At 44.1% G+C, this 27945-nt stretch overlaps 1 protein-coding gene across 9 annotated transcripts in view; it reads right to left on the bottom strand.

Moving 5' to 3' along the window:
* Positions 1–1144: 1144 nt before the first annotated feature.
* The window catches only part of ASIP (agouti signaling protein), a 116879-nt gene continuing 90078 nt past the window's right edge, over positions 1145–27945 (bottom strand). For all 9 annotated transcript variants that reach the window (XM_070485789.1, XM_070485792.1, XM_070485788.1 and 6 more), the window contains 3 exons: positions 8832–9001; positions 7467–7531; positions 1145–5170 (listed from right to left, as the gene is read on the bottom strand). In XM_070485789.1, the coding sequence (XP_070341890.1) occupies positions 4994–5170; positions 7467–7531; positions 8832–8991 (402 nt within the window). In that variant the 5' untranslated portion in view covers positions 8992–9001 and the 3' untranslated portion in view covers positions 1145–4993. The remainder of the gene's footprint in view (positions 5171–7466; positions 7532–8831; positions 9002–27945) is intronic.

Raw genomic sequence — 27945 nt, 5'->3', positions numbered from 1 at the left:
AGTGAGCTGTTAAAACCTTTTTGCAGCAACTTCTCTGTGCGACTTAGACCTTTCTCAGTACTGTGCAACCAAAACAAAAGACAGAAACAAAATGGTTGCTGAGGCTGATATAGGAGGACAACTGTTAATCTCTGACCCCTGATTTCAAATTTTTATGAGCATCATTATAACATTTTACTAACTTAAAACTGCTTTGATGTGTATTATATAGTGTGGTTTCCCCTAAGATTTCAACTGAGGAAAGGGTACCTCTCCTTAAAATTAAAAAAAAAGAAAAGAAAACCATTGCTTCAGATTATGTTGCAGAATTTCTGGGGCTGGAAGTATCCTCGGAATAAACCTGGAGTCCAGCCCTCTCATAAGGGCCAGTTGTGGATTTTTCCCCCCAGCAACTGTCTCTTTGATTTTCTCTTAGAGAATTACCCCTCCCACATTACAAACAGACTTTGTAGGACTGTCAGCCAAGATGGACCACCCTTTCCTGGGCATTACTTCAGGTCAATCAGTCTCCCTCTTGGGAATTCGAATTATGAATCGTCCAGTGCAAGAACTGAAGTGGTTGGAGCCGACCTATCCCGTGGCCTTGCCCTCGCCTTCCCTTGGGAAGACATTGTCCATTGCTTGCTTTGACCTGGCTCCTTTAGCACCCCTCAGGGTTCTGTCTTTTCCGAGGCCTGTTGTATGCTTTTCCCTTTGATTCTTTAAGGTCCCCAGACGTCTCCAGTGGACTAAGCCCCTGCCCCACTTTAGTTTTCGCTAAGCTAGCCAGAATTGTTTCTGTTGTTTGCAGCCAAAACACTCCTACTGATTTACTCCTCATTTTGCAAATGGGGAAATGGTAGTAGCATCAAGAGGTCAGTGACTTGTTGAGGCCACGCCCTGAGAACTTGGGGCACAGGTTTAAGGCCATGCCCTATAGGAGGAAATGATCCTGAATCAATAGCCACACAAGTGGAACAAATCTTTCTAGGACAGAGTTCACGCTATGTGTGTATGAGAGAGAGAAAGAGAATGAATAATGTTGTGGGAAATGCAGGGAGATCCCATGCCGGGGTCCCTCCCCGGCGGGAGTCCAGGTTCCTGAGGGATGGACGGCCTCGGCGCAATGAGGGGAAAATAAAGGGGACGTGAGACTTGGGTTGGTGTTAGCAAGTCCGACTTTACTGTGCACAAGTGTCGTTTATATATTTTTCAGGATTAGTACAGAAATAGTTCTACAAATATTCTCAGAGAGATAAGGAAGTAAAAAACGAGCACAAGAATATTTATTAGCATTCTATTCTATAGAGCATAAGGTTAATGGTAGTCTTCTCCGCATTTAACTAGTGTTTGTTGTCTCTAAGCTAAAGGAGATAGGTACCTAGGCGTCTGTTGTAATTCATGGTAAAGTTAAATCAAAGAGAGAAGGTCCAGGCCTCTGGACAGGACAGCAGTCCGTCTGGTTACATCCTGGTGGAGCCATCCCTGCCTCCCTCAATCATTTACGCCATTAGTGTAGATGGTTAATGGGAACAAAAGGCGACTCCAGGGTGTCTTATCCCCAGGGCTATCTGCATTCTCAGCGGGCAGTTAAACATCTTTACATTTTCACGCCCTTTAGGGGGTGAAAGCATTCCTTTGTCTTTTAGATTGTGGAGCTAACAGTCCCTTAACCACACTGCCAGAGAAAGTATCATTTTGTTAGTAAAGTAAAGGGCTGTAAAGCTAAGCTAAACTATGTATCTTCAAGAATGAAAAACAGAAATAAGTATAGACATAACCTTGATATAATTCAGAAAATATCAGGGGTGTCGGCTGGCCATCCTTCACCGAGGGGCATCCCTGCACCCCTCGGCCCTTCTACTCATCAATTATTTATTAATTATAGCTTTTAGGAGAAAACCTCTATAACATTTTAACAGAAAGCAGAAGGTCAAGAATAATATATAGATACTTCTTAATCATCCAATTAACCAGCAAACTTAGAAGGAGGATGCATATATATTTAGACAAAGAACTGGAGGGAGAAGGAAACATTAACCAGACAGAGGCCATAAACCTAATTCGACATCTTATCTGGGCAGGATTCCTTTCTGATTGTCTCAAATGGGACTGTGTGCTCCTCCAATAATTAACTGAAGAATATCTTGAAAGTTACCTGCAGGTGGTCACATTCTCTTACTATATCTAATTTTCCCAGGAGGTAGTGCCTCCCAAGCAGCCACCCAAAGGAGTGAAAACTGGAGGTTAAGAAAGGAAAAGGAATGAAGGGCAATTAGAAGCAGCACAGGTTTCAGAACTATGTGAGGGGCTGGCCAGTTATTCTTCACCAAGGGGAGACCCTGCACCCCTCGGCGTTAATCGGCTGGACCCTGTCAAACAGCCGATCAAATGATGTAGCCACGGCTCCCGGCAATCCCAGATCTTCACAACAGTGGAACCATAACTCTGAGCACAGATGCAATTCTGGTCACTCAGGCAGAGTGTTGCAGAAGCCCAGAACCATGCTCTCAGGACCCTAAGGTTTGAGCAGGAATTCTGAAAAGGTAGAGGAATCTTAGGATCTCAAGTTGAATGGAAAGTTGGGCAGATAAATTCCTAACCAGGCATCTGAATCAACAGAAGCAAGAACTGAGAGTCCAACGGAATAGAGCACACTTGCACATAGAGTCCAAGGGAACAGACCACATAACAGTGGTTCCAGCTTCTAACAAGGGCCAATAGTCATGGCCCAGTGGACCATAAGCTCCATAACGAGAAGATCCATATTGGACTTGTTCACCACAGTATTCACAGCACCTGGCCCAATGCCTGGCATATAGGGGGTGCTCAATACACAGTTGCTGAATGAGTGAATGAGTTGGTCTTCCATGTAGTTGTCTGGATCCAGCAGCCAAGTGGTGTTGTCACTAATGGACTCTGCCTCATCCCTGGGGACCAAACGGTGCCTGGTTGGTGAGCAACATCTAGAAAAAATAGGCGCTGTGGCTGCAATATGTTCCCAATATTCTCATTACTGATGACATTTACTCAGCAGCAGCTGTGGTACAAGGAACAAAAGGTTCTTGTCCTGTGGACTTGCAGTCTAAATGACAGAAAACAAAACAAGCAACTGGCAGCTTTTCTGTGTGTGTGTGTGTGTGTGTGTGTGTTTCTTGTTGTGTTAAGGCACACACAGCATCACTATCTCAGATTTATAACAACAGCAGGAGTGACTATTTCCCATTTTATAGACAAGTAAATGGAAGCCCAGAGAAACACAAAGACTTTCCCAGCGTGCAGAATTGTGTCACCAGCCTAGCCTGGCACACTCATCTTTCTTTTTGGGCTCTGTCCCAGTGGTTCCCATGCTATCCAGTCCAGGGTCTGAGGTTGCCTCCTTGAATCCATACTGGCTGTGTCACTGCAGGCACAACCTGGGTCTCCAGTTAGAAAAAGGTCCTTGGAGAGGAGAGAGTTTTAAGGAATTTGTAAATGGAAGACTGCAAGTGGACAAGTGGGCCAGGCGAGGTGTGCTGGCCCCTGAGTGCTGCTGTCCCCACCTCAAGGACAGAGATACTTGGTAGTTATCAGGGCTGCGGCAACTGCTCCACATTATTCTGTCTCACAGCCTCTCTCTAGAATCTTTCACGAGCACAGGCCTTTTCTAAGTCATCTTCTTATACCACCATTGTTTGCCACTTCCTCTTTCTTGCTTATAGTGGTTCTTGGGGAAGAGCTCCAGCTGCTGCGGGGCCCTGACAAGTGGCGTCACAGCTTTTCCCCCTACTGGCAGGGATGCCCCCAGCCAAACAGTACAAGTAGATGATGTCATTTGGAGCCCTTGCCCCTTGGAGTTTCTATGTGACCCTGCATCCTGGCTGGTCCTTCCTCACAGACCCTGCTCTCACCTCGAACCCCTCTGTCCCCAAAGCAGTATCCCAAGTGCTTCCCTCCCAGGGTCCTTCCAAAGATATAATGTTGCACTCAGTTTCCCACAGACTCAAAGAATCTCTAAGGATGGAATTCCAGGCAGCGGCTTGGGACATTTCAGGCCACAAGGCCTGATGATCCGGGACAAAGGTTGCCATCTGCTCACCAAGCCCAGGCCCAATGCCTCCTGACTGGCTGGCAGGGTTGCACTGGGGAGTAAGGAAGGATTCCTGAACCCAAGCTTCTTACTTGGGTACCCTAACTCTAAGGTGTCAGAGTTAAAAATGCCTGGGAACCAACGGTCAGTGTTCATTCAGCCTGAGAATGGGAGAAACTCCCCCCAGGCCCCAGCACCTCTGGGAACCCCTGGGAGAAAGTGAGGAGTGGGCACAAGCGGCACCCTTGTTTGGAAGCCTCCTAAGGCTGTAGGATCCTCAGGCCAGAGCCTTCTGACCGTAGGGACCCACGGCAACGCCCAGCCACAACCAGCCACAGATCCCCAGATCCCCTGGGCAGACAACCCAGTGAGATATGTACGGAGTTGTAGCCTTTCTCGTTTTTTCAGGAGTCGGGGGAGATCCTTAGAGGGGAGGAAAGGATGAAAGAGAGAACGGTGCTTCCTTAATGGCTCCTTTCTGCCTGGCTGGTCTGCGTTGCTGGTTTTGGAGGCAGCCTCGGGTGTTGCCAGGTTTAAACGTAAGGGGCAGCACTGTCTCCAGCAGCCGGATCCGGAGACACGTTTACCAGGAGCGCAGCCCTACGGCCAGGTACCTGGCTCGCCCCAGGTCCGGGATACAGCGCGTGCGTAGTCCGCGGGACGCTGGCGGTGAAGAGGCCTCGGCGAAAGAAAAAGAATCTTTCGGGGCCTTTAAAGAAACAGTCACACATCTTCGAGCAGCCTACACACATTTGGATTTTTAGTCCAGCCCAAGCCAAGTCTCCTCGAAGTCCCGCCTCCTAGAAGCTCCGCCCCAACCTTAGTAGCCCCGCCCGCGCCCAGTACTAGGCAGCCACGCCCGCTAGAGCCGCTGCAGAAGGGACCTCAGGGTCTCCAGGGTCCCCAGGGTTCCCAGGGAGTCCTGCCCTCGACCAGGAGGCGGGCTCAGCAGGTGCGAGTGAGCACACGGCAGGAGCAGGCGCTGCGGAAGAAGCGACGCTGGCAGGAGGCGCACGGGTCGCAGCAGGCGGGCGCCGGCGGCTTGCAGCTGTCGCGGGTGGCCACACAGGGGGCGGGCTGCAGGAGACGGGGCCGCGCCACCTTCGTCATCGAAGCCTTTTTCTGCGGAGAAACGCTGGGGCTGCCCGAGCCTGCGACGCCCGCCACGCCCGTCCTCACCCCTCCTGGGAGCTCTTTGGACTATGGAGGCCGCCGACCAGACATCGCCCCCGTGCCCATCTCCCGCTCGCGCCTGCCCACAGGGCACCCCAACAGGTCCCTGCCAGCTGCCCCAGCAATGGCCCTGCTGCCTCTTCAAAACTTACCTGGCTCCGGCCTGGCCCTCTTTTCTGTCTTGGGGATCCCAGTCAGCTCTACAGTTTATAACTACCATCTCTCTGTCTCCCCCTTCCAGTGCACCCGCAATCCTGTTAGTTCTGTTTTCACAGTAGATCCGGAGTCCACCCACTTCACCGCTGGCCAGGCCACGATCTTCGCTCTGCTGCTCTGGCCCTCTTATAGTCCCTCTAGTGCACCTAAGGGACCTCTCTGAAGACCTGTGATGGCATCCCACTCTGGCTTAAAGCCCCCCAGTGGTTTCTGTTTGCACTCAGAATGAAGCAAACTTTCCTTTGAGCCTTGAGGCCCTCTGTGTTTGACTCTGTCCATCTTTCCGACTAGTCTTTACCCCGCTGCCCCATTGGCCTTGTGTGCACCGGGCGCAGCAAAGGAGTGCCTGCTGCAGGGGCTTTGAGTTTGCTGCTCCCTTTCCTGGGGACATTCTTTGCTGTGCTGTCCAATACAGGTAGCCACTAGCCCCATGTGGCTACTGAGTTTTTGAAATGCGTCTAGTGCAACTGAGGAACTGAATTTTCAAATTTTATTTAATTTAAATTGAAATTTAAAATCAGTGTAAAATATTTTGTCTGTTAAACACAAACTATTGTTTTGTTAGGAGTATATTTCACTTTAAGTGTAAAAAATTAGCGTTGTAATTGAAAGTGTAAAATATGTATCAGTTTTCAAAGACAGCACACAAAAAAAAGAATGTAAAATATCTTAATAACTTATACTGATTACATAGTAAAATGATAATATTTTGGATATATTGGGTTAAATAAAATATTAAAGTTAATTGCGCCTGTTTCTTTTTACTTTTTTAAATCTGGCTAGTAGAAAATTTAAAATTATTTACATGCTCACATTGTATTTCTACTGGACATTTCTGCTGGAGATTACTGAGTTTTTCAGTCTTTAAGCGCTGCTTCCTTCAAGAGGCCTTCCCTGATGAGTCTTCCCTTCACTCTGTCTCATTACTGTACTTTAACTCCTTCACAGTGTTTATCATTATCTGAATTTATTTTACCCATTTACTGGTTTACCTGCTGTTCTCCTGTTTTCCCCCACAAGAATGTAAACTCCATGAGAGCAGGAATCTCTCTCTCTTGTTCACTACTGTATTCCTAGTACGTAGCATGTAAATAGATTTGTCAATTCTGTCAATCATCTGATCTGCTTGTTCACTTTACAGAGGGCCCAGAAAGGAGCAAGAACTTTCTCAAGATCACTCAGTACCAGGTCTTACCTCTCAATACCTAGTCTAGGACTCCCTGCTGTGGTTACAGTTGATCTGATAAATAAAGACACATTAAGACAGGAATAATGTGTGCATTTCAACAGTGCCTTAATCCAGTATCTCCCAGTGTGGGAACCTGTACCATGGTGGTATGATTTTAGGTGGTACATGACTATTAAATGACGCTGGATCACCTGATGGGAAAGGATTCTTTTTTCAATCTCTCTAAACTTGAAAGGCCCAGTTTGGTGCCAATATATCCTTAACGCTTCCCCAACCCTCTCTAATCTTTCTTTAGACACAGAGAGCAAGCATCACATTTAGAGCCTCTGACAGGCAACACCATCAAGCTAAAATTCACTAACAAGGTTGTATTTTCATTTTACTTATTTTTATGGTAACCTCTATATATGGCAAGTGGTACTGTTTTCTATCATAGTGATATAATTTTTTTGTTTCAATTTTAAACAAATATATTAAATAAACAGGTGAAACTCAGATATGGCAAAGGTTGTGGAAATGGTGCTGAAATGACTGAGGTTTGGGAAACACTGCATTTGTCCAAAAGAATGAATGATGGTAAAATTTTGGGCAGGGGGCTAGCTAGTACAGAAAGATGCTTTTCAGCAGGTAAGCTATTTTGCTCAGCAAACATCAGCTCCCTGAGCTTCTGTGGGGTCTGGTTCAGGGCTCCAGGCCAGGAAGCCTTTTGGTAGTTTTCAGCTTCTTTTGTTCATGTAGGCCTGAAAAATCCTTCATTTAGTTCCTAGCCAGAGCTTGAGGGTCAGGGTCCTCCCCTTTTAAGTCCGGTCCCACCCCTACAATGAGAAGTCCAAGGCCTACCTTGGAAGATCTCTTCTTCTTTTCTGCTTCTTTTCTGCTGATCTTTTTGGATTTCTTGTTCAATGCTTCAAAGAGAGACAAAAGGAGCAAAGCCAGATGTTTCTGGTCTTTTCCCCCTTGCTCTTCCCCCACCGCCCCTTACCCCATGAACTGCAGAGAATTGGGAGGAGTGGAGGGGACTCGGGGAAGTCCCAGGGTGATGGAGAGGAGGAGGGCTTGGCTGGATAGATCACATCTTGGGACTCAGGCCATCAGGTTCTCATTAGCCTGGCTGCTGACCTGGAGATAAGGACTAAGGGCAAAATGTCCTCTGAGGGAAGGCAAAGGGGAAATCCAAGAAGGCCCTGCAAAATGGACTCAGTGTCTTGACATGGATGGACCTGTGTTTCCTGTATTCCTACCCTCCATTTCTCAGAGCCTTGGAGCCAGGCACACTTGATTTGAATCCTCACTCTCCCATATAACAGTTGTGTGGCCTTAAGCAACCTACTTAACTTCCTTAAGACTCAAGTTTTCTCATCTGTAAATAAGGTACTGTAATACCTAGCTTGCAGGGTTATCTTGAGGATAAACGAGGTATGTTTATAAAGTGGGAAATCTGTCACATCAAAGGTGATCAATCAATGCTGATGTGCCCCAGCCCCTTCCCTGCTCTCACTTCCCTGGTATGTCTAGAATATCCCCTTTTCCTAGTGAGAGGCAAGGCAGTAAGGGACATTAGTTTTGAGCTTAGGTTCTGGAGTTAAACACCTAGGTTTGAATTCTGGCTCTGCCAATTAAGAACTGTGTGATCCTATGTTAGTTACTTAAGCCTCAATTTCTTCAACTGTGAAATAGTAATAAAAACAATACTCACTTCACAATGCCTAGCACACAATAAGTATATCTGTCATTATTATTATCAGATGAAATCAAACCAGAAGATCTCCCATGCCAGGCTCTAATGCCCCTGATATTTTTCCTGAGTAGTGACTCTCAACCCTGGCATGACAGGACTAGTTCATCCCAGACTTCGTTATATTCTGCAGCATTTCTTAAAGTTGTTTACCACTGATAATAGTTCCGTGATTCAATAAGTTTCAGAAATGCCAAGTTAAACCAAATCCACCTTGTGTCTTGACTTCAGGTTTTCTCAGAGCCTCTAAGATGCTAAGCTGCATATTGGATTGGTGGCGTGAAGGGCCTTCCCAAACCAAATGAGTCAAGGGACATTTTATTCCTCCAGAATTATTTTGAGGAATGAGCAAGGAGCTCTGGCCTATGGCAGTGGATCCTGGTTATCAGCCTGGAGAGCATGTTTGACATCTTGCAGCCCCTTCTCATGGGCTGGAGGCCAGAATTGAGGCCCCAGGCCAGGTTACTTACCCATGATAGAGACAGAAGGGGAATCCAACAGGTTCATGGAGGAGTTGTTCCTCAGGCTCCTGTCATCTTTGGGCTTCTCCTCAGGTGACAGGTGGCTGTAGGCAGTGAGGAAGCAGAGGCTGACCAGCAGGGTGGCCAGGAACAGGTGAATGACATCCATCCCAGGAGGACTGTGTGGGGCAGGGAAGGCAGTCAGGCAGGTGGGCAAGGGGTCGTGGCAAGAGGATGGGCCCTCTTGCTTTCTTTGTGATTCTTTGGGCTGGTGCTCTGACCCCATTCCACAAGTGTCCCAGTGGAGCTGGAGAATTAGCAATGCTTAGGATAGGGAAGGGGTCTTGAGGAAGGAAGAAGAGAGAAAAGGAAACACGGGGAGAGGAAGAGAGAAAGACAAGGAAGGGAAGGAGATTGAAGCAAAGAAAAGGAATGTCATCCAGAGGGTGGAGTAGTGGTTTTTTAAGTCAGTGGCCCTAGGAGACCCGAGGCCTGGGCAGAGTTGTTGGAAGTTCCCCAGTAGCGTCTCACAGTGAGAAATGTTTTACTAAGGTGCAGAGAATAAGGCTCATAAGTTAAGACTCAGTGAGAAAGATGCAGGGATAAATGGCATCTTCAGACAAGTACATATGTCGTTGCATACACTATATTCCCACACCCAGAGGGAATAAATGCAGGTATGGTTTGTGTTAGGAGGAGGGACCTGTTGACACAGGCTAACTGGATTTGTGGATTTACTGCTAGGTGAATTTTGATGAAGCAGATGGATTCCAGAATGGATTTCTTCCCTCGAATGCCAGCGTTTGGCTCAATCAGGGCTTCAGCAGCATCTTTATCTTCTCCGAGTGCCAGATCCCCACCCCTCACCCACCCCGTGGGTGTTCTCAGGTCTGGGACAAAGTTGAGGCTGCTTTTCCAAGTTTCTCTCCACCCTGCCTTAAGGCAAGAAGAGAATAAAATAGTCTTCTCATGCTGGTCCTGCCTGCTCCTGGGCTCCCCTTAAAGCAGCCTGGCCAGTTTCTAGCCTATTCCTCCCAGGTCTCAGCTTATTGGAGTAAAATTTTCTGTATGTTTGTGACATTCCAGGAAGAGGGACCCACAGAGTCGGCCCTCGCCCTCATCATGCACTTCTTGGTGTCCATCCTCTATTCCTCTCAGCCCTGATGCCAGCTCTGATTTCTTCAGATCCTTTCATCCTTTCACAGGGCATTTGCCTATCATGAACTGACACTGATTTTCTTTCTCAAAGCCTGGTAGTGAGTCAATGAAATGAGTCCTGGGCTGGCAGTCAGGACCTCTGAATTCTTGTCTTGGCTCAAGCATTAGTCAGATGCATGACTTTGGACAAATCCATTCTCTTTTTTGTTTATGGGCTCTAATTTCCTTCTTGGTAAAATGAGGGGAGTGGGCTAATTCAGTGGTTTGCATTCACTTAACAGGGGAACTCTTTCTTTAAATAAATGCTGACTTGTAGAATCCCAACACGTAAAAGAGAAAGAGGCAATAAAGAGGTTTCTCAGGCAGCTCATATCTTTGTTGTGTGATGGGACAACACATCTTCTCAGGTCCTAAAGCCCAAAGCATCTCTTGAGGCCCTCAGCTTCCTAGTTCGTGCAGTCTGATCTCTGAGGTTCCTAGCTCCTATCAGCATAGTTAAACCAAAAAACCTGTATCAGAAAAGTCTAGGGACCGAGGCATAGTTATTTGCTCCATTCTCTGCTTCTCAGAACTTCACACTGTCCTCTGTCAAAGCCTTTATCATGTTATTTATGTTTGTTTCTCCTAGTTGATAGAAAAGGGAGAGGTTATGTTTTACTCATTTCTATGGCTCTGGACCAGGCACACTGACCAGCCCGGAGCAGTAACTCAGCAAATGTCAGCTTGATAAATGCTCATGTCTTAAACTAAGCTCCTCATCTTCCCAGCTTAGTGGGTTTCTGAAAAGAACACTGTTAGTTGCCTCTTTAGCATCAACTATGATCGTCCCCCTTTCTAAGAGGATCTTGGATTTCCTAGATATATATTTTGGGTGACAGTGACCTGACCCCAAGATCCAGGAGAGGCCTTGATTTACTCAGAACAAACAGCAAAACCCCATCCCATCCTCACAGTATTGGTTCAGGCATGGGCATGTGACTGAAGATGATCTAATCCGAAGAAGCCCAGGCCTTTTTCTGATTGATTAGGGGAGCTCTTTCTCTCTCACTGGCTATGTAAGGAAAAGCCCGCAGTCCTGGTTAGTGCTGGCAGCCATCTTATAAAGGGGAGCTAGTCTTAGATTGAAGCTGACATAGTGGAAAGCAGACTGGACAGACAGTAAGAGAGAACATTGGTAATATAATTAAGCCACTAGATCAGAACTTGCCTGAAGCCATGTTATATGTGGACTTACCAATTAGATAAGCCAATACATTTCCTTTCTTATTTTAAACTAATATGAGTTTTCTCTTTTTCTCAATCCAAGACATTCTAATGGATACTTTTGCTGTGTCAATTGCCCTGGAGTTGCATGTCTATGCCTATAACCAGACTCTAAGGTAAAAACTGCACACAGCACAAATTTTCTTCAGCATGGCAAATGATGGCTCTTGTTTTCCTTTTTCCATTTCACACCATAATAAGTAGTTAGCTTGCCTTTAGGAGTCATATTGTAAGAAACAAATCCTTTTCTTTGAACACCAGGATCACAGTCGGCGTAGTGAAAGGTTCACACCGCGAGAGGTGTACTGGAACTGAGACCAGCTGAAGGAATAGCAAATCCTCAGCTCCCAATTCTGGGGTGTGTATCTCCTCACCCCAGAGCAGGAGCTCTCTGGATGGGATATTGAATAGAATTGTCTGCATTATTTAAATTGCTCCCCTCCCCTCTCACGCACTTACTAAGTACATATAGTTGGCTTTGCATAAATTAAATGGCTGTATGATCTGGCTCTTCTGTACTCTCTACCTTTGTCCAATGAACCTTCCTCCCCAGTCAAGAATCTTGATCTTAACCTTTGCATTTCTTTCCTAATTTTTTTTTTTTTTGAGGAAGATCAGCCCTAAGCTAACATCTGCTGCCAATCCTCCTCTTTTTTCTAAGGAAGACTAGCCCTGAGCTAACATCCGTGCCCATCCTCCTTTACTTTATATGGAGGACGCCTACCACAGCATGGCTTGCCATGCGGTGCCATGTCCGAACCCGGGATCCGAACCGGCGAACCCCGGGCTGCCAAAGTGGAACATGTGCACTTAACCACTGAGCCACCGGGCCGGCCCATCTTTCCTAATTTTTATATCCTATCTCTCACCAAATTTTACTTTATGTTTCCTTCAAATTATCTCATATTTTCCATTTCCTCTTCACCCCAGCCAGTTCCTTGCTCTCAATGGAACAAGGCAAACTGACTCTGTCTCCTTGCCTTTGTTCTTGTTTCCACAACATTGTCCACTCTCAACTCCCCCAGTCATGTCACCCTTCCTCCAGGGCCCAGCTTGATGTCAGCTCTAGTACATTTCCTCTTGCAATATTAGGCCAGCTCAAATAGCTCTCTCCCTTTTCTGAACTCCTCCAGCTCTTACATTCAATACCATTTCATTTAGTACTTCATTGTTCTCTAATTGTTAATGTGGGTCATTTTGAGCGATCAGATTTAGTTCTTTGTTTAAAGAAGACAGGACAGTGCAGCTGAAAGGATGCAGGCTCTGCAGTCAACTCTGGTTTTACCACTTACAAGCTATGTGAGATCAAATTGCTTAACCACTCTGAGCCTCAGCTTCTTCATCAAAGAAAAGGGACATCATAATACCTACTATACAGGGTATGCTGGGAATTGGAATAGGATCAGGAGTTAAATGCACTGCCTGGTGTAAACGTTACTACTTGTATTCATTGCAGTGGACATATGTTTAAAGAAGTTAATTCTGTCAATTTTATATTTTCTAATTCTAATTTTTCATATAGATTTGATTTTAAGGCTTGACAATAAGGGACGGTCCCTCCAACTTTGAGAAGCTTAGAATGAAGGTTGGGGCCAGTTGTTTGGCTCTCCTCCTCCTGGAATGTAGTAGACATGCAGAATATTGTTCTAACCAAGCTGAGGGCTGGTAGGAGCAGGCTAGAAATTGGCCAACTAAGGGAAGACCACTTACTACACTGTGGCCTTGGAAATTTGATTTAATCTCTCTGAGTCTCAGTTTCCCATTAGCAAAGGGATTGGAATCTCAGTGCCTGCCTCAGAGAGTTATTGAAAACATGGAAATAACCTTTCAATAAAGCACCAAGCACAATGCTAGATATACATCATCGCTCGATAAGTGTTTGCTGAAGCTGAATCTCTCTCCTGCTTGGGTCTCTCTCTGCCCTCTTTTTGCAGCAGTTCTGTTCTGCCTAGTTGATCCTGCCAGCAGAATGAGCTGTATTCTCCTCACTCACTGGTGGTGACTTCATTTCATTTTGGTTCACATCCCTAATAGCCCCACATGTTTCTGGTGCCCCACAGCCCTCATTCTCAGTCACTGATGGCTTCAAACTGCTCCTGCCCACCCAGAACCTTCCACAGGGGCCCAGAGCATCATGGTTGCCTCCCAGCTGCTGTAGCTCCGTTGTCACCCATGCCTATCCCAGTTTGCCTTCCTGCCTGTTTTGGATGCCAGGGCTACTTGGACTCTACCTTCTTACCTAGCTGAAAGGGTTTTCTAGACTGGTTCAGACCAACTAGAGCCAGCAGTGCTCTTTGGGATGGCTAGTTGGTTAAGACTGAGGAAAATGAGCTGACCTATATTTGAACTAATTCCTCCATTCCCTCCTTCTCAATTCCTGAGCACTCTCTTCCTAGCAGTACCCCCTTCTCTCTCTAATGACGCTGGCTGGGACAGCTTGAAGAGCAATTTCTCCTTCTCTCTTTTTCCCCACACCAATCAGTCACTAAGTTCTAGTGATATTCATTCTCTCCATTTCTTACATCCCTCCCTCCCTTTCCATTCCTTCTTACCCTAGGAGCCTAGTTCCTCCCACCTGGCCTTCCATGGGAGCCTCCTCACTGGCCTCCTTGTCTCCAGAACCAAGCTAAGTTTCCTTTTAAAGCTCTATTTTCATTCATTTACTCATTCATTCATTCATCAAGTCAACAAGTATTTGTTAAGCACCTACTGTGAACCAGCACTATGCTAGGTTCTCGGGATACAACCGTGATGTAGTCAGACATGATGCTTGTCTTTACAGAGCTTACATTCTATCAGGGAAGACTGACAAATTAAATAAGTTATTCTAATAAAGCTTGTTCTACGGGATATCTAAAATAGTGTGGGGGCTAGGGAAGCAAGCTGCACTGAAGCTGAGAACGGAGGGCTGCGTTGGAGTTAGCCATGTTGGAGAAAAGGGTAGAAGTGGTGATGGTTGTGTTGCAGACACTGAGAATCACATATGTGAAGATCCAAAGGTGATAGGATGGTACACTGGAGAAACTACAAAAAGTTAAGTAAGGCTGGCAAATAGACGTAACAGGAGATGGAGGCAGGGGCCAGATCATGACAGAACTGGCAAACCAGGGTAAGGAGTTTGGATAATATCTTAAGGTCAATGAAAATGACTGAAGAGTCTTGAATCGGGGAGGGACTTAATCAGATTTGCATTGTAGAAGGATGCCTCTGACTGCAGGGTTGAGACAGGGGGCAAGACGGGGAGGAAGGAAAAACCTGTTAAGAGGCTGCTGGATTCCAAGCAATGTCATTCCTTTGCAGAGCTTATCCTGATTATCAGATAAAATACAAAGTCTGCAGCCTCAGAAAGGCAACAGGGCCCTCCCCAATCTGTCCTCCACATTCCTTTCCAGCTTTATCTTTTCTTACAGAAAGCATATCTCCCAGCCAATCTTGGCTAATTCCTGGTCCCCATACAAAGCTCCCGACCTTTACTACTTCTGAAGCCTGACCACTTCTGAAGCCCTGACCACAGTACCTATCTTGCTATACAAGAATTTATTTACTTATCAGTTAATGTTTACTGAAGCTGAATCTGTAGCCCTTAGGGACTGCAGTACTCATTCACCTTTTCCACATTTTATGTAGCATTTGTACAGTCTTTGAGTTAAGAATGATATTTACATTTTTAAAGCTTTCTATTAAAAAATATATCCAACAGAGACTCTATGTGGTCCACAAAGCATCAAATATTTACTATTGGCCTTTTATAGAAAAAGTTTGCCAACCCTGTCTAGCTTGTAAGAATTGTGAGGGATTGGAGCAAGCACATGATATTTGCTCTATGAATATCTATTAACTGATAGGGTAATTAACTGCTTCTTTGGGTAAAAATATTAATGACCCTTTTTAAAAGGCAAATGTGATCTTAGGAAAGATAACTTGTGCCATTACCAACTAATAATATTTCTCATTGATTTATCAGGTTTCAGATTTGATTTAGGACAGAGTTGAATCTTAACGAGACAAGAATTAGTACTGGTAAATTTTGATTATTAGAGGCAAGGGGATAATCTGCATCATAGTTATCACAATGTTTTGAAACTTTCTATTATACCATGCTGCCTAGAATTCACAAAGAATCAATGCAATAACACCTGGATTACAAATAAGAAATACAATTATTGGAAATTGCAAGACAACATTTTGATTAGTTACATAAAATTAAATGTGTATTTTAAGATTTTATTCTGTATTCTCTGATCTCTTCCAAAAGCAATTTTGTATTTAGTTTTTGCCTATTGACTGTTGCTAAACACACCATTTTTTTATATATATATTTCTTGTTTGTTGTTGTTGTTTTTTTTAAAGATTTTATTTTTTTGCTTTTTCTCCCCAAAGCCCCCCGGTACATAGTTGTATATTCTTCATTGTGAGTCCTTCTAGTTGTGGCATGTGGGACACTGCCTCAGTGTGGTTTGATGAGCAGTGCCATGTCGACGCCCAGGATTCGAACCAACGAAACACTGGGCCGCCTGCAGCGGAGCGCGCGAACTTAACCACTCGGCCACGGGGCCAGCCCCTAAACACACCATTTTTTTAAGTGGCAGAGCTCCAGCAGCAATGGGTATTAGTTAGAAGGACAAATCAGAAACAAATTTCACTTGAAAAGAAAAAGGAAAGGATGGAGATATGGCAGAATGGATTGGGGAAAAGCTCTAATTAAGGAAAGGCTCTGATTAAGACAAGACACAAGAGTCATGTCATTGATTGGGAGGCAGTAGGTGTAGTTACTCTATTTCTTTGGGTTTTCCTTATGATAAATGATATAATGCTGGCCAAAAAGCATGCTGGGAATTCCTGCAAAGAAGCAAAAGGATGGTTGAGAAATCTGTTAGAAAAGGAGTGGGTGGAGTTTGGGGAAGATTAACTGAGACCCAAAGTCCACATTTACCACTTGCCCTGAACATCTGATAATGCAGGAAGAAGACTTCACCAATCAGAGCAGCCAGCAAGCCTAACATAAATATTAGCCACTGCACAATGGGAAGGGAGCAGATCTCCCCAGGCAACATCTCCAGACTAACTCAGGATACATAGTGAATCGAAGGGTTTAATTTTTTTAAAAGTTTCCTTTGCTGTACAAGTAAGTCTGAAGGAATAAACTTAAAATACAATTTCTTAGAACCTCAGTAACTTGGTGGAACTATAAAACTGGACTGAGCCTGGGAAAGGTGAAGTCTCAGTGTAATTAATCTTATTTGGGTGTTGGGAGAGAGCTAGGAACCAGTATTCCTTACACCAACCCAAGGGGAATATGTATATTCTAAATGTAATATAAGTCCATAATACTTAGTTGTATTATGATCCTTGGGGTCAGATATTTTTTAGAGTTCAGAATTTTGTGGATTTTAGAAAAACAGTATCATCTATATACTATATTAAACCACATATAAGGGGTCTGGGAGCACCCATAATAAAAATATTGAACTTCTGCAGAAAAAAGTTGTGAATATTCTTAAGAAATAAGATAAACAAAGACCATGAATTGATTCGCATTAATTCAGGACAGGTTTTGTTGCCAAATGACTTCAGGTAAGGTTAGGTTTTGCTGCCAAATGTGTTACCAAAGGGAAAAAAATGGCTAGTTTTCAGAGTTTTGGGATTTTGCAATTTCAGGTAAAGAATTATGAACCTGTACAAACCCTCGTTACTATTCAACGTGGGACACACACTCCCTGCTGTTAATACAGGATAATAATCCTGACAGCAATGACTACCTGTGCAATTGTGTTTCTTAAGAGTAATTTGTCCTTCCACTCTGTAGTGGTGAAGACTGTTTTTTGAACTGTGGTATCACTGATGATAATTTCCCCTCTTAAACTCATCATCTGCTTTAAGTTACTGCTGAGGACTTAAGATGAGTTCCTCCTCAGCGCAGTGGATATACAGAATCCAGAAAGGGGAGTCAGGTCACCTGGACACACCTAACTTTTAAGTGACTGTGTGACCCTGGGCCTGTCTGGGCCTCTGCTCTCTCATCTTTAGATGAGAGGATAGGACTACACAGCTCAGTAGAGTACGAGGCACACAGCAGAACTTTAATAAAGATTTGCTTACTGAATGAAAGAATCTAAGGACCTTTCTATTCTAAAATTCTATAAATCCATAATTTCTGATTCTTGCTTCCCAGGCTTTGGGGCAGGTTAAACAGTTGCACAAAGAAAGATTTTGTAAAGGCCACTTGTTCTGTATCCTTATGAGTTGAAGGATTTATAAATGCATGAGTGTGACTGAATCTCATTAAGCCCTGGAAAGGAGGGCATGGAAAGTCATAGCTAAATGCAATTGGCTTACGCATCTCAAGAGTCTTGTTGACGTGTGTGTATGTGTGCGTGCGTGCATACTGATGTGTAAGGGCTCCGATTGAGGGAATACAGGAGACAAAAGTGCCCAAATCATTACTGACTAGGATGAGACAAGGAGACAGTGTATCAGTATACGGTGTACACTGAATGTGCACTGCAGACATCCCCTTAGCTATGGCCCTGAGGATAGCCTGATATCTTAATCCTTTAGGATCAGGGCCTTGGTCCCCAAAGCAAAGGAAAAGATTACAATCTCCCAGTGATGGGGCATGGCTAACTATCTAATGGGACAGAGGTATAGTGAGCGATGAGAACTGAGGAAGAGGTGAAGGCAGCAGAGTCTTCTTGAATACAGTGAACAATATCAGCTGTTGACCATACTAGGTATTAACAAGGTGCAGCCCTGAATGCCTGCCCTGGTCTTTGCTGGTGGCATACCAGTAAGGAGAGCCAGGGTGTCTGGGCAGGGGAGGTGACTGGGCTCAGTTGGTTGTTATAATAGTGGCTTCCACCGGCTTTGCTAAGCACCAATGGCTGAGGACTTGGGGGTCTAGGTGAAGCTCATCCCTGTGGAGAAGAAAAGTGACCAGAGGTGAAGTAGTGTTTGATAGGGGCCCAACATGGAGGAGCAACTGTCGACTGCAAAGACTTATATAAGCTAGTTGTGACAGAGGCAGTCTTTTGGAACAAAAGGTATACTTGGGAAGAAAAGGAAATTACAGCAGGAGGGAATCTTAACCTTGAAATCATCTGCAAAATTTTGTGCATATGTTCATTTTTTTGGAGAGAAGGTCCATAGCTTTCTCTGGATCCATAAGACGGTCTCTGCCCCCTTAAAAGCTCAGAACCACTCAGCTTCTAGGAGCTAAAATGGAGACCCCCTTCTTTGTATATTATGTTCCTGCAACCTGAATGGGTTCATCCAGAATCACAGGCACATGAGAGCAGAGGGTATTGCCATTTTTTTCTGTTCAGGCAATAATTCAGTTCTATACCTGGGAGAGTGTGCTTCTGGAAGGGGCACATCATTCCAGATTAGTGCTGGCTCAGAATGTATTAAAGAAATATAACATTGAAGCAAACTGAAGAATACAAACAATGTGGTCCCACTTGTGAATAAATATCAAAACTCCCTCAAATGTGCATACTCTTAGATACGCAAAGAAAAAACCCTGGAAGGATATATATTAAAAGTTTTTTTATTGAGTTATTGATAGGTTACAATCTTGTTGAAATTTCAGTTGTACATTATCGTTTGTCAGTCATGTTGTAGGTGCACCACTTCACCCTTTGTGCCCACCCCCCACCCCACTTTTCCCCTGGTATCCACTAAACTGTTCTTAGTCCATAATTTTAAATTCCTCATATGAGTGGAGTCATACACAGATTATCCTTCTCTCGCTGGCTTATTTCACTTAACATAATTCTCTCAAGGTCCATCCATGTTATTGCAAATGGAATGATTTTGTTCTGTTTTGCAGCTGAGTAGTATTCCATTGTATATATGTACCACATCTTCTTTATCCATTCGTCTGTTGATGGGCACTTAGGTTGCTTCCACGTCTTGGCTATTGTAAACAGTGCTGCAATAAACATTGGGGTGCGCAGGACTTTTGGGATTGCTGCCTTCAAGCTCTTTGGACAAATACCAAGCAGTGGGATGGCAGGATCGTATGGTAGTTCTATTTTTAATTTTTTGAGGAATCTCCATACTGTTTTCCATAGTGGCTGCACCAGTTTGCATTCCCACCAGCAGTGTATGAGGGTTCCTTTTTCTCCGCAACCTCTCCAACATTTGTTGCTATTAGTTTTAGATATTTTTGTCATTCTAACGGGTATAAGGTGATATCTTAGTGTAGTTTTGATTTGCATTTCCCTGATGATCAGTGATGATGAGCATCTTTTCATGTGCCTATTGGCCATCAGTATATCTTCTTTGGAGAAACGTCTGTTCATGTCTCCAGCCCATTTTTTGATTGGGTTGTTTGATGTTTTGTTGTTGAGTTGCGAGAGTTCTTTATATATTATGGATATTAAGCCTTTGTCAGATATATGACTTCCAAATATTTTTTCCCAGTTAGTGGGTTGTTTTTTTGTTTCAATCCTGTTTTCACTTGCCTTGAAGAAGCTCTTTAATCTGATGAAGTCCCATTTGTTTATTCTTTCTATTGTTTCCCTTCTCTGAGAAGGCATGGTGTCCGAAAAGATCCTTTTAATACTGATGTCAAAGAGTGTACTGCCTACGTTTTCTTCCAGAAGCCTTATAGTTTCAGGTCTCACCTTTAGGTCTTTGATCCATTTTGAGTTTATTTTGGTGAATGGTGAAAAAGAATGGTCAATTTTCATTCTTTTACATGTGGCTTTCCAGTTTTCCCAGCACTGTTTGTTGAAAAGACTTTCTTTTCTCCATTGTATGCCCTCAGCTCCTTTGTCAAAGATAAGCTGTCCATAGATGTGTGGTTTTAAAAAAATTTTTCTTTTTTTTTTGAGGAAGATTAGCCCTCAGCTAACTACTGCCATAATAGTAGGGGCTGGCCCTGTGGCCGAGTGGTTAAGTTTGCATGCTCGGCTTCGGTGGCCCAGGGTTTCGCTGGTTTGGATCCTGGGTGCGGATGTGGCACTGCTTATTAGGCAATGCTGAGGTGGCGTCCCACATGCCACAACTAGAAGGACCCACGACTAAAATATACAGCTATGTACTGGGGGTATTTGGGGAGAAAAAGCAGAAAAAAAAAAAGGGAAGATTGGCAACAGTTGTTAGCTCAGGTGCCAATCTCTAAAAAAAGAATTTTTTTAATAGTGATTACTTCTTAGGAGTGAAATCGAGGATGGAGAGTAAAGTAGAGACATGCACTTCTTTACATACTTCCGTATTTGAATTTTTTTACAACCATGTTATTACTTTGTAGGAACAATAAAGGATGATAGAAATAAAATACTGGATGCTGCTTGACAAATCATCAAAAGATTTAAAGAAGCTGGATAGAGAGTTATATTTGATTTGTGACAATGAGGCTAGGGAATTGGCCGGACCCTCCTCCTCTTTTGTACCTCAAGTTCAGAGTGCAGTTTGTTCTTAGCACCTACTGCTCTGTCACCAGAACAAAGGGCTTTCTCAGAGCATAGCTTCCTTTTCCCTGGGGTCTCTTCTTCATGCTGGAATAGTCTCAAACCCTACTACCCTTCTGGTTCATCAGCCGCTGTTTCTGATATGACAAAACCTAGAAGAGGTAACATAATTTGTGTTGTGGTTTAGTTTCTCAGCCAAACTAGTGTACCAAATGCTGAGGGCAGGGCCAGAGGAGAAATATCTCTCATTCATAGATACCTAGATTCTCCACATCAGATAATGGCATAGGGATCCCACTCCCCACACATCTTTCACTCACCTGGGCAGCTGGTAGGGCTGAGTTTAGGAGGCTCCATTAGGGCTACTGGCCCATTCCTTAATGTTCACTCAGGCTTATCAGTGATCATTTCTGGGGTAGCATGAGGTGGCAATACGTTTTATCTACTTAGTTTGTCTTAGAATAGCCATTCAAGCAAAAGATATTTTTTGAATGCCATGGGAAGCCTGCCCCGACCACCTCCCTCCAGGGGAGTTAATTATTCTCTCCTCATTAAACACACTGTATTGTAGTGATTTGTTCATTTGCCTGTCTCTTCTAGACTGAGGCCTCTCTAAGGGCGGGGCCTGTACCTTATTCACCTACATGCCCTCCCCTCCCCTCTACCCCCTGCCCCAGAGCCTAGCACCATGCTCAGCACAAAATAAGGTCTCAGGACATGTTTCTCTCAATCGAATCAATTTACTATATGCTCAGGATAGATGGATAACAGAGTCCTTGCCTGTAAATGGCTTTCAGTCCAGCAGGGAAGACAGACAACCAACAAGAAAAGGAGGAGAGAAGTGCTAGAGTTGAGGTATAAGGGAAATAAAAGCCTTGGGTCGGCAGAAGAAACAGAATGGTTAAACAAACAGTACAGGTCTTGGATGATTTTGAGTTATTCTGGAGCAAGAATCTCTCTAATTTCCTCAGTTTCCTTCCAATTTTGGGCTTGCAGCTCCCGGAGCACTCCCACAGTCACCTCTATGCTGCTCTCCCCGGACCCTTCCTGGCTCACAGAGTTCTGTGCAGCAGACAGGGGTGCCCTTCCTCTCCAGCCTCTGCTGCCTTTCCCTTAAGCAGTCTCCCTGAATTTCCTGCTCTAGAGGGCGGCTTCCTTTTACAAACATTAGGCCAGTGACAGCCAGAGTGCACAGCCAAAGCTAAGTCCTGAGATTTCCATCCTATTTTAATCAGTTTAATTGGCTGGAGGTTTTCTTAAGAGACCAAATCTCATACTGGGAAGATCATTAGGTCCTGCACATCCAAATCAGGCAGGTGACCCTGGGGCCACAGAAAGTACTGAGTGGCCTGAGTCAGTGGTACAGGTGCCAAGTTCTCAAACCTCTCCCAGGGGATAATTCTAGGCATTTCATTACCTCTCTCCAAACAAAACAGGGAGCCAATTTCCTCCTCATTCCTATCTCCCAGGATGTAAGTTAGAGGCAGGTTACCTAATTTGCAGGGCTCCATGCAAAATGAGAATGCAGGACCACTTGTTAAAAAGTTAAGAATCTCAAGAAGGTGACAGGAGAGCATTAAACTAAGCATGAGGCCCTCTAAGTGTGGGGCCCCGTGCAACTGCACAAGTTGCTTGCCCAAGAAGCCAGCTTGGTTACAAGATTGAGAAAGCTGACACTGATAATGTGACATTATGGCTATGAAGAAGTTTGTGGATTAGGGGAAACACTAAATTACACTCAGTTAAGTTTTAGCAGTAAGTTATGTAATAATGAGCCTGCTTATAGACATCACCTGCAAGCTCGCTAACCAGTGCTTCAGGCATCAGACATCTCAAAGGAGCAGGGGCCAAAGAATGGACCTGGGTTCTTGACCCAGCCGTCCCAGGTCTGGCAACTTCTGGCAAGTTACTTTCTCTCTATAGGCATCTTTTTCTTCACCTGTACTGGAAAGGATTTGAATTAGACGTTTAAGTTCTCTTCTACCCCTGACTTGCTGTGATTCCAGATGAGTGGCATCCCCTTTTGAGAGGCTGCCACACATGCTGTTGAACATTCCTTTTGCTGGCAAGGATTTGCCCTCTGAAAATAAACCTGATTTCTGTAAACAGATAATGCTTTGCAGCCAAATCTGGTAAGGATAGTAATGTGTGGCCTAAGTCATGAGATTTCATAATTTAAACATGACTTTAATTTTTAGCTGACACAACCAGAATTGAAATAGCCAGTTGAGTATTTTTCCCCAAAGTCGTAACCTTGAGAGGCCATAAATTCATTCTGATGCTGAAAGTTGCTTAAACTATCTTTAGAATTCTGGACACGCCTTTAGAGGCAATTTAGAGGTCATACAAGAAAAAATACCCTATAACTTAATAATCACAGCTTTTATCTTGGGATGGAAACCTGTTTCAATTAAGGACCAGATATGCATCCCTAAAGTAATCAAAAGCCTTATGGAGGCAAATATAAATTCCTTCTTTTTTAAAAAACTTATTTAGGAGAGGAGCATATAAAATGTAAGCTCACCAGATTTTAGAATTAACGAGAAGAGAATAAAACAGGCAAAAAAGGAAAGTAGAGAGGAGAAAGACAAGTAGAAAAAAAAGGAAATAGAAGAAGAGTAATGGGGTTGGGAGCTGGGGGGTAAAGGGAACTTCCAATTTACCTATAGTCTTTTTGTCTTTTTTTTTTTTTTAAATAAAAAAGACTTTAAGCAAATATGGTAATAAATAAGGATAATTCTGGGTGGAGGTTACATGAAATTTTCTATATTTAAAAATATTCTCACAATATGAAAAAGGAAAAAAAAAGAAGAGGTAAATTGTACTCTGGTCTCTGGTAGATCACAGCCCTTTGAAATATTGATTAGGGGTTCAGAGCTCTTGGGTCTTTAGACTTTCTAAGAGTGGGACAATTATTTACCACCAAGCCAAGATGGAGGCTCTGTCTCTGTCTGAATGGGATGACTCTCTAACTAGAGTAAAGTGTGTCTCATCCCACCCACAAGATCAGGGTTTGTGACTTAATGTTGCTTATCCCTAAGCGGACTCCATCTTGCCCCAGTGGGGAGAAGAGTGAAGGAAGGAAAACATGGGCCCCTCAGCATCGGTCAGAATCAGTGTCAGACATAGGCTTATGCTTGAGTCCCTGCATGCTTCTCCACAATCATGGGCAGGGAATAGAGAGCAAGATAAGAGCAGAGTTGTGTACTTCTGGACCTGTTGCTTCTAGTTTGCAAATGAGAGTTTCTTTTCACCTTGTCTAGAATGCCATGGCCATTCCCCATCTTCTTCTCCAAATCCTACCCTTCCCTTCAGAAGCCTGCTTAAACCCTGCCTCCTCCAGGCCCACTGTTCTCTGGCCTGTCTCTGGGTTCTCGTCTTCTGCTAGACAGAGGAGCCCCTCTACCTGGGGACTGCCTGGATTGTCATCTCTTAAAGTTTGTTTGGAAAGCCAGTCCCACTCTGTGCTGCTCCAAATCTCTCCTGCTGATCCAGGCCACAGAGGTCCAAGATCAAGAATGTTTTCAGTTAATACTTTTCCTCAGACAACCTCTCTCTCCTAGTCTGAGTTCTATGGGAAGGCAGAGTGGGACAACTCACAAAACAGAATTTTAGCCACATTCTGCCTCAAAATATCTTCCCTGAACTAGCCAGGTCCCACAGCATGTCTTAAGGGATACTAAAGTGCAAATGCTCTCAGTCATGATTAGATTGTAGCAATTAGTGTTACTGGATTAGTTTACTGTTTTGAAGCTTTTTTTAAAGGAAGATTAGCACTGAGCTAACTGCTGCCAATCCTTCTCTTTTTGCTGAGGAAGACTGGCCCTGAGCTAACATCCGTGCCCATCTTCTTCTACTTTATATGTGGGACGCCTGCCACAGCATGGCTTGCCCAGCGGGGCCACGTCCGCTCCTGGGATCTGAACCGGCGAACCCTAGGCTGTCAAAGCGGAACATGTGAACTTAACCTCTGCGCCACCTGGCCAGGCCCTACTGTTTTGAAGCTTAAGGGGCAGAACTCTGAGGAAGATAGGGGAGGAGGAAGCAAAGAAAGAGGAGTTCAGAGAGCTTTGGGGCACGGTGTTAGGAGGGCAGATTCTGCTGAGTGTGGAGAATGAGACACCAAAAGGGAGGAAGGGACTGATGAAGAGGACCTGGGGAAGCCCTGGTCATAAATTTGGCTCACTTCTCGAGGCTGCCTCCTTGTGAATGGGTCTGAAGAAAGGCACTTCACTTCAGAGACTGAACTCAACATTTTGAGAGTTGCTTTAATCAGCCTCATCCATGTGGGACATGAGGAAACATTAGAAAGACAAGGCCAGTTAAGCATGAGGAATTCATCAATATCTAAAGTTGTTAGTTCTTGCTGTCTGTCTTTGGTTAACTCAGTCTCAAAGGTTCAGAATCCCTGCTGAACCAGTAACCAAAGCTACCCTGGGCTAAGCCATCGTAACTGTTGCCTGGACAGCTGTGAATGTTTCTTAATTGACATCCTGCCTTCATTCTTGCCCTGTTCCATAGCCAGAGTGATTTTTTGGGGGGGGGGGGGTAAAGGGAAGCACAATTAAAATCACACATCACTGCTTGCTTAAAACCTTTAATAAGGCCGGCCTGGTGGCACAGTGGCTAAGTTCACACGTTCTGCTTCGGCCAACATCAGGCTGTCAGGCTGATACCAAAGCCTGACAAGGACAACAGAAAAAAGGAAAACTACAGGCCAAACAAAAAATCCACTGTTTCCTTGTTGATTTTCTGTCTGGATGACATATCCATTGATGTGAGTGGAGTGTTGAGGTCCCCTACTATTATTGTGTTATTATTAATATCTGCTTTTAAGTTTGTTAATAGTTGATTTATATACTTTGGTGCTCCTGTGTTAGGTGCATACATGTTATAAGTGTTATGTCTTCTTGATGGAGTGTCCCTTTGACCATTATATACTGCCCCTCTTTGTCTCTCTTTACCTGTCTTATCTTGAAGTCTACTTTGTCTGATATAAATACTGTGACACCTGCTTTCTTTTGTTTGCCGTTAGCTTGAAGCATCGTCTTCCATCCCTTCACTCTGAGCCTGTGCTTGTCATTGGAGCTGAGATGTGTTTCCTGGAGGTAGCATATTGTTGGGTCTTGTTCTTTAATCCATCTCGCCACTCTGTGTCTTTTTCTTGGAGAATTCAATCCATTTACATCTAGGGTGATTATTGATATATGGGGGCTTAATCCTGCCATTTTATCACTCGTTTCCTGGTTCTCTTGCATTTCTTTTGTTTCTTGTCTTGTGTATTTTGGTCTACCAGTTGAATTATTTAGTTTTTAATGATGTGTTTCTTTGTTTTCTCCTTATTTATTCTTTGTGTCTCTATTCTGCTTTTTTGTTTAGTGGTTACCATGAGGTTTGTATTCAGAATCTCATGTATAAGATAGTCCATTTTCTGATGGCCTCTTATTTCTTTAGACTAAATCTATTCAGTCCCTTTCCTCTTCCCCTCCTAAGCTGTTTTTCTCACATCTTACTCCATCTTGTGTTGTCAGTTTGTGGTTAAAATGACAAGATTATCTTTGTTTTTGGTGTTTTCCTTCCCTTTATTTTTACTGCTATACTTGAGTATTTGCTAATCTGTTCTGATTCTGTCTACCTATTTATCTCCTTACTCCATGCTTTTCAACCCCTTTCTCCCCTTTTTTTCATATATGAGGGCCTTCTTGGGGATACTGGTATGTGTGGGGACATCTCATAGCTATGAACTCACTTAGCTTTTGTTTGTCTGGGAAAGTTTTTCTTTCTCCATCATATCTGAAGAATATTTTCACTGGATAGAGTATTCTTGGCTGAAAGTTTTTGTCCTTCAAGGATTTGAATATGTCATTCCAGTCTCTCTTAGCCTGTAAGGTTTCTGCAGACAAATCTGCTGAAAGCCTGAGAGTGGTTCCTTTGTAGGTTATTTTCTTCTGCCTTGCTGCTCTTAGTATTTTTTCTTTTGTCATTCACGTTTGCCAGTTTTACTACCATATGCCTTGCAGTAGGCCTTTTTACATGGACATATCTGGGAGATCTGACAGTGTCTTCCACATGGATTTCCATCTCCTTCCCTAGGTTTTGGAAGTTCTCTGCTATTATTTCTTTGAACAAGCTTTCTGCTCCATTCGCCTCTTCTTCTCTGGAATACCTATAATTTTTATGTTGCATTTCCTAATTGAGTCAGATATTTCTTGGAGACTTTCTTCATGTCTTTTTAGTCTTAGTTCTCTCTCCTACTTTACCTAGAGCATTTCAACATGTCTGTCTTCCTATTATGCTGATACGCTCCTTTATGATGTCCACTCAAATGTTCAGGGAATCCATGTTTTGTTTTATTATTCGTTCCATTGTGTCTTTCATCTCTAATATTTCTGATTGATTCTTCTTTATAGTTTCAATCTCTTTTGTGAAGTAGCTCCTCAATTCGTTGAATTGTTTCTCTATATTCTGTTTTACGTCGTTGAGTTTTTTGATGATAGCTATTTTGAATTCTTTGTCATTTAGATTACATATTTCTGTGTCCTCAAGACTGATTTCTGGGTACTTGTTATTTTCTCTCTGGTCTGGAGATTTAAAGATTTTATTTTTCCTTTTTCTCTCAAAGTCCCCCAGTACATAGCCGTGTATTTTTAGTTGTGGGTCCTTCTAGTTGTGGCATGTGGGATGCCACTTCAGCATGGCCTGATGAGTGGTGCCATGTCCTCACCCAGGATGCAAACCAGCAAAACCCTGGGCCGCTGAAGCGGAGCAGGCGAACTTAACCACTTGGCCAAGGGGCTGGCCCTGGAGATTTAATATAATGTTTGATACTGCTAGCAGGCATGGCTTTTTTTATGCATTCTGGTATTATTTGGTTGCAGTTACTGCCTATCACCACTGGGTGGGGGTCAAGAGCTGCATATTCTGAGCCCTCAGCCTTCTGCTAAGATCCCAGGCACTGGAGCCAGCGCTGGGCGGGTCAGGGGAGGGGCACTTTCTCCTGCATGCTCTGGGCTTTTTCTTGCTCTACTTTCCTGGGGTGTTTGCTTGATGAGGTCACCCCCTACAAAGCTTTTGCCCCAGTAGAGGGCTTCCCTCTAGGCTGCAAGGGCCTTCAGGGATCCTTGATGTTCCTGTGAATGAACTTCCCCTCCCCCGTTCCTTTCCTTTCAAAGGCTTCCTGCAGTCCCAGATCACAGTCTTTAGGGGAGGGAGCAAAGTTTTCTCTTATCCTGTTCCACCTTCTCCAAGGGGGAGCTCCAGCCTCTCCGCCTTCCACCATATGACTG

Source organism: Equus asinus, chromosome 15 (assembly GCF_041296235.1).
Source record: "Equus asinus isolate D_3611 breed Donkey chromosome 15, EquAss-T2T_v2, whole genome shotgun sequence".
Classification (NCBI taxonomy): domain Eukaryota; kingdom Metazoa; phylum Chordata; class Mammalia; order Perissodactyla; family Equidae; genus Equus; species Equus asinus.
This window is presented reverse-complemented; position numbering and strand designations above follow the sequence as displayed.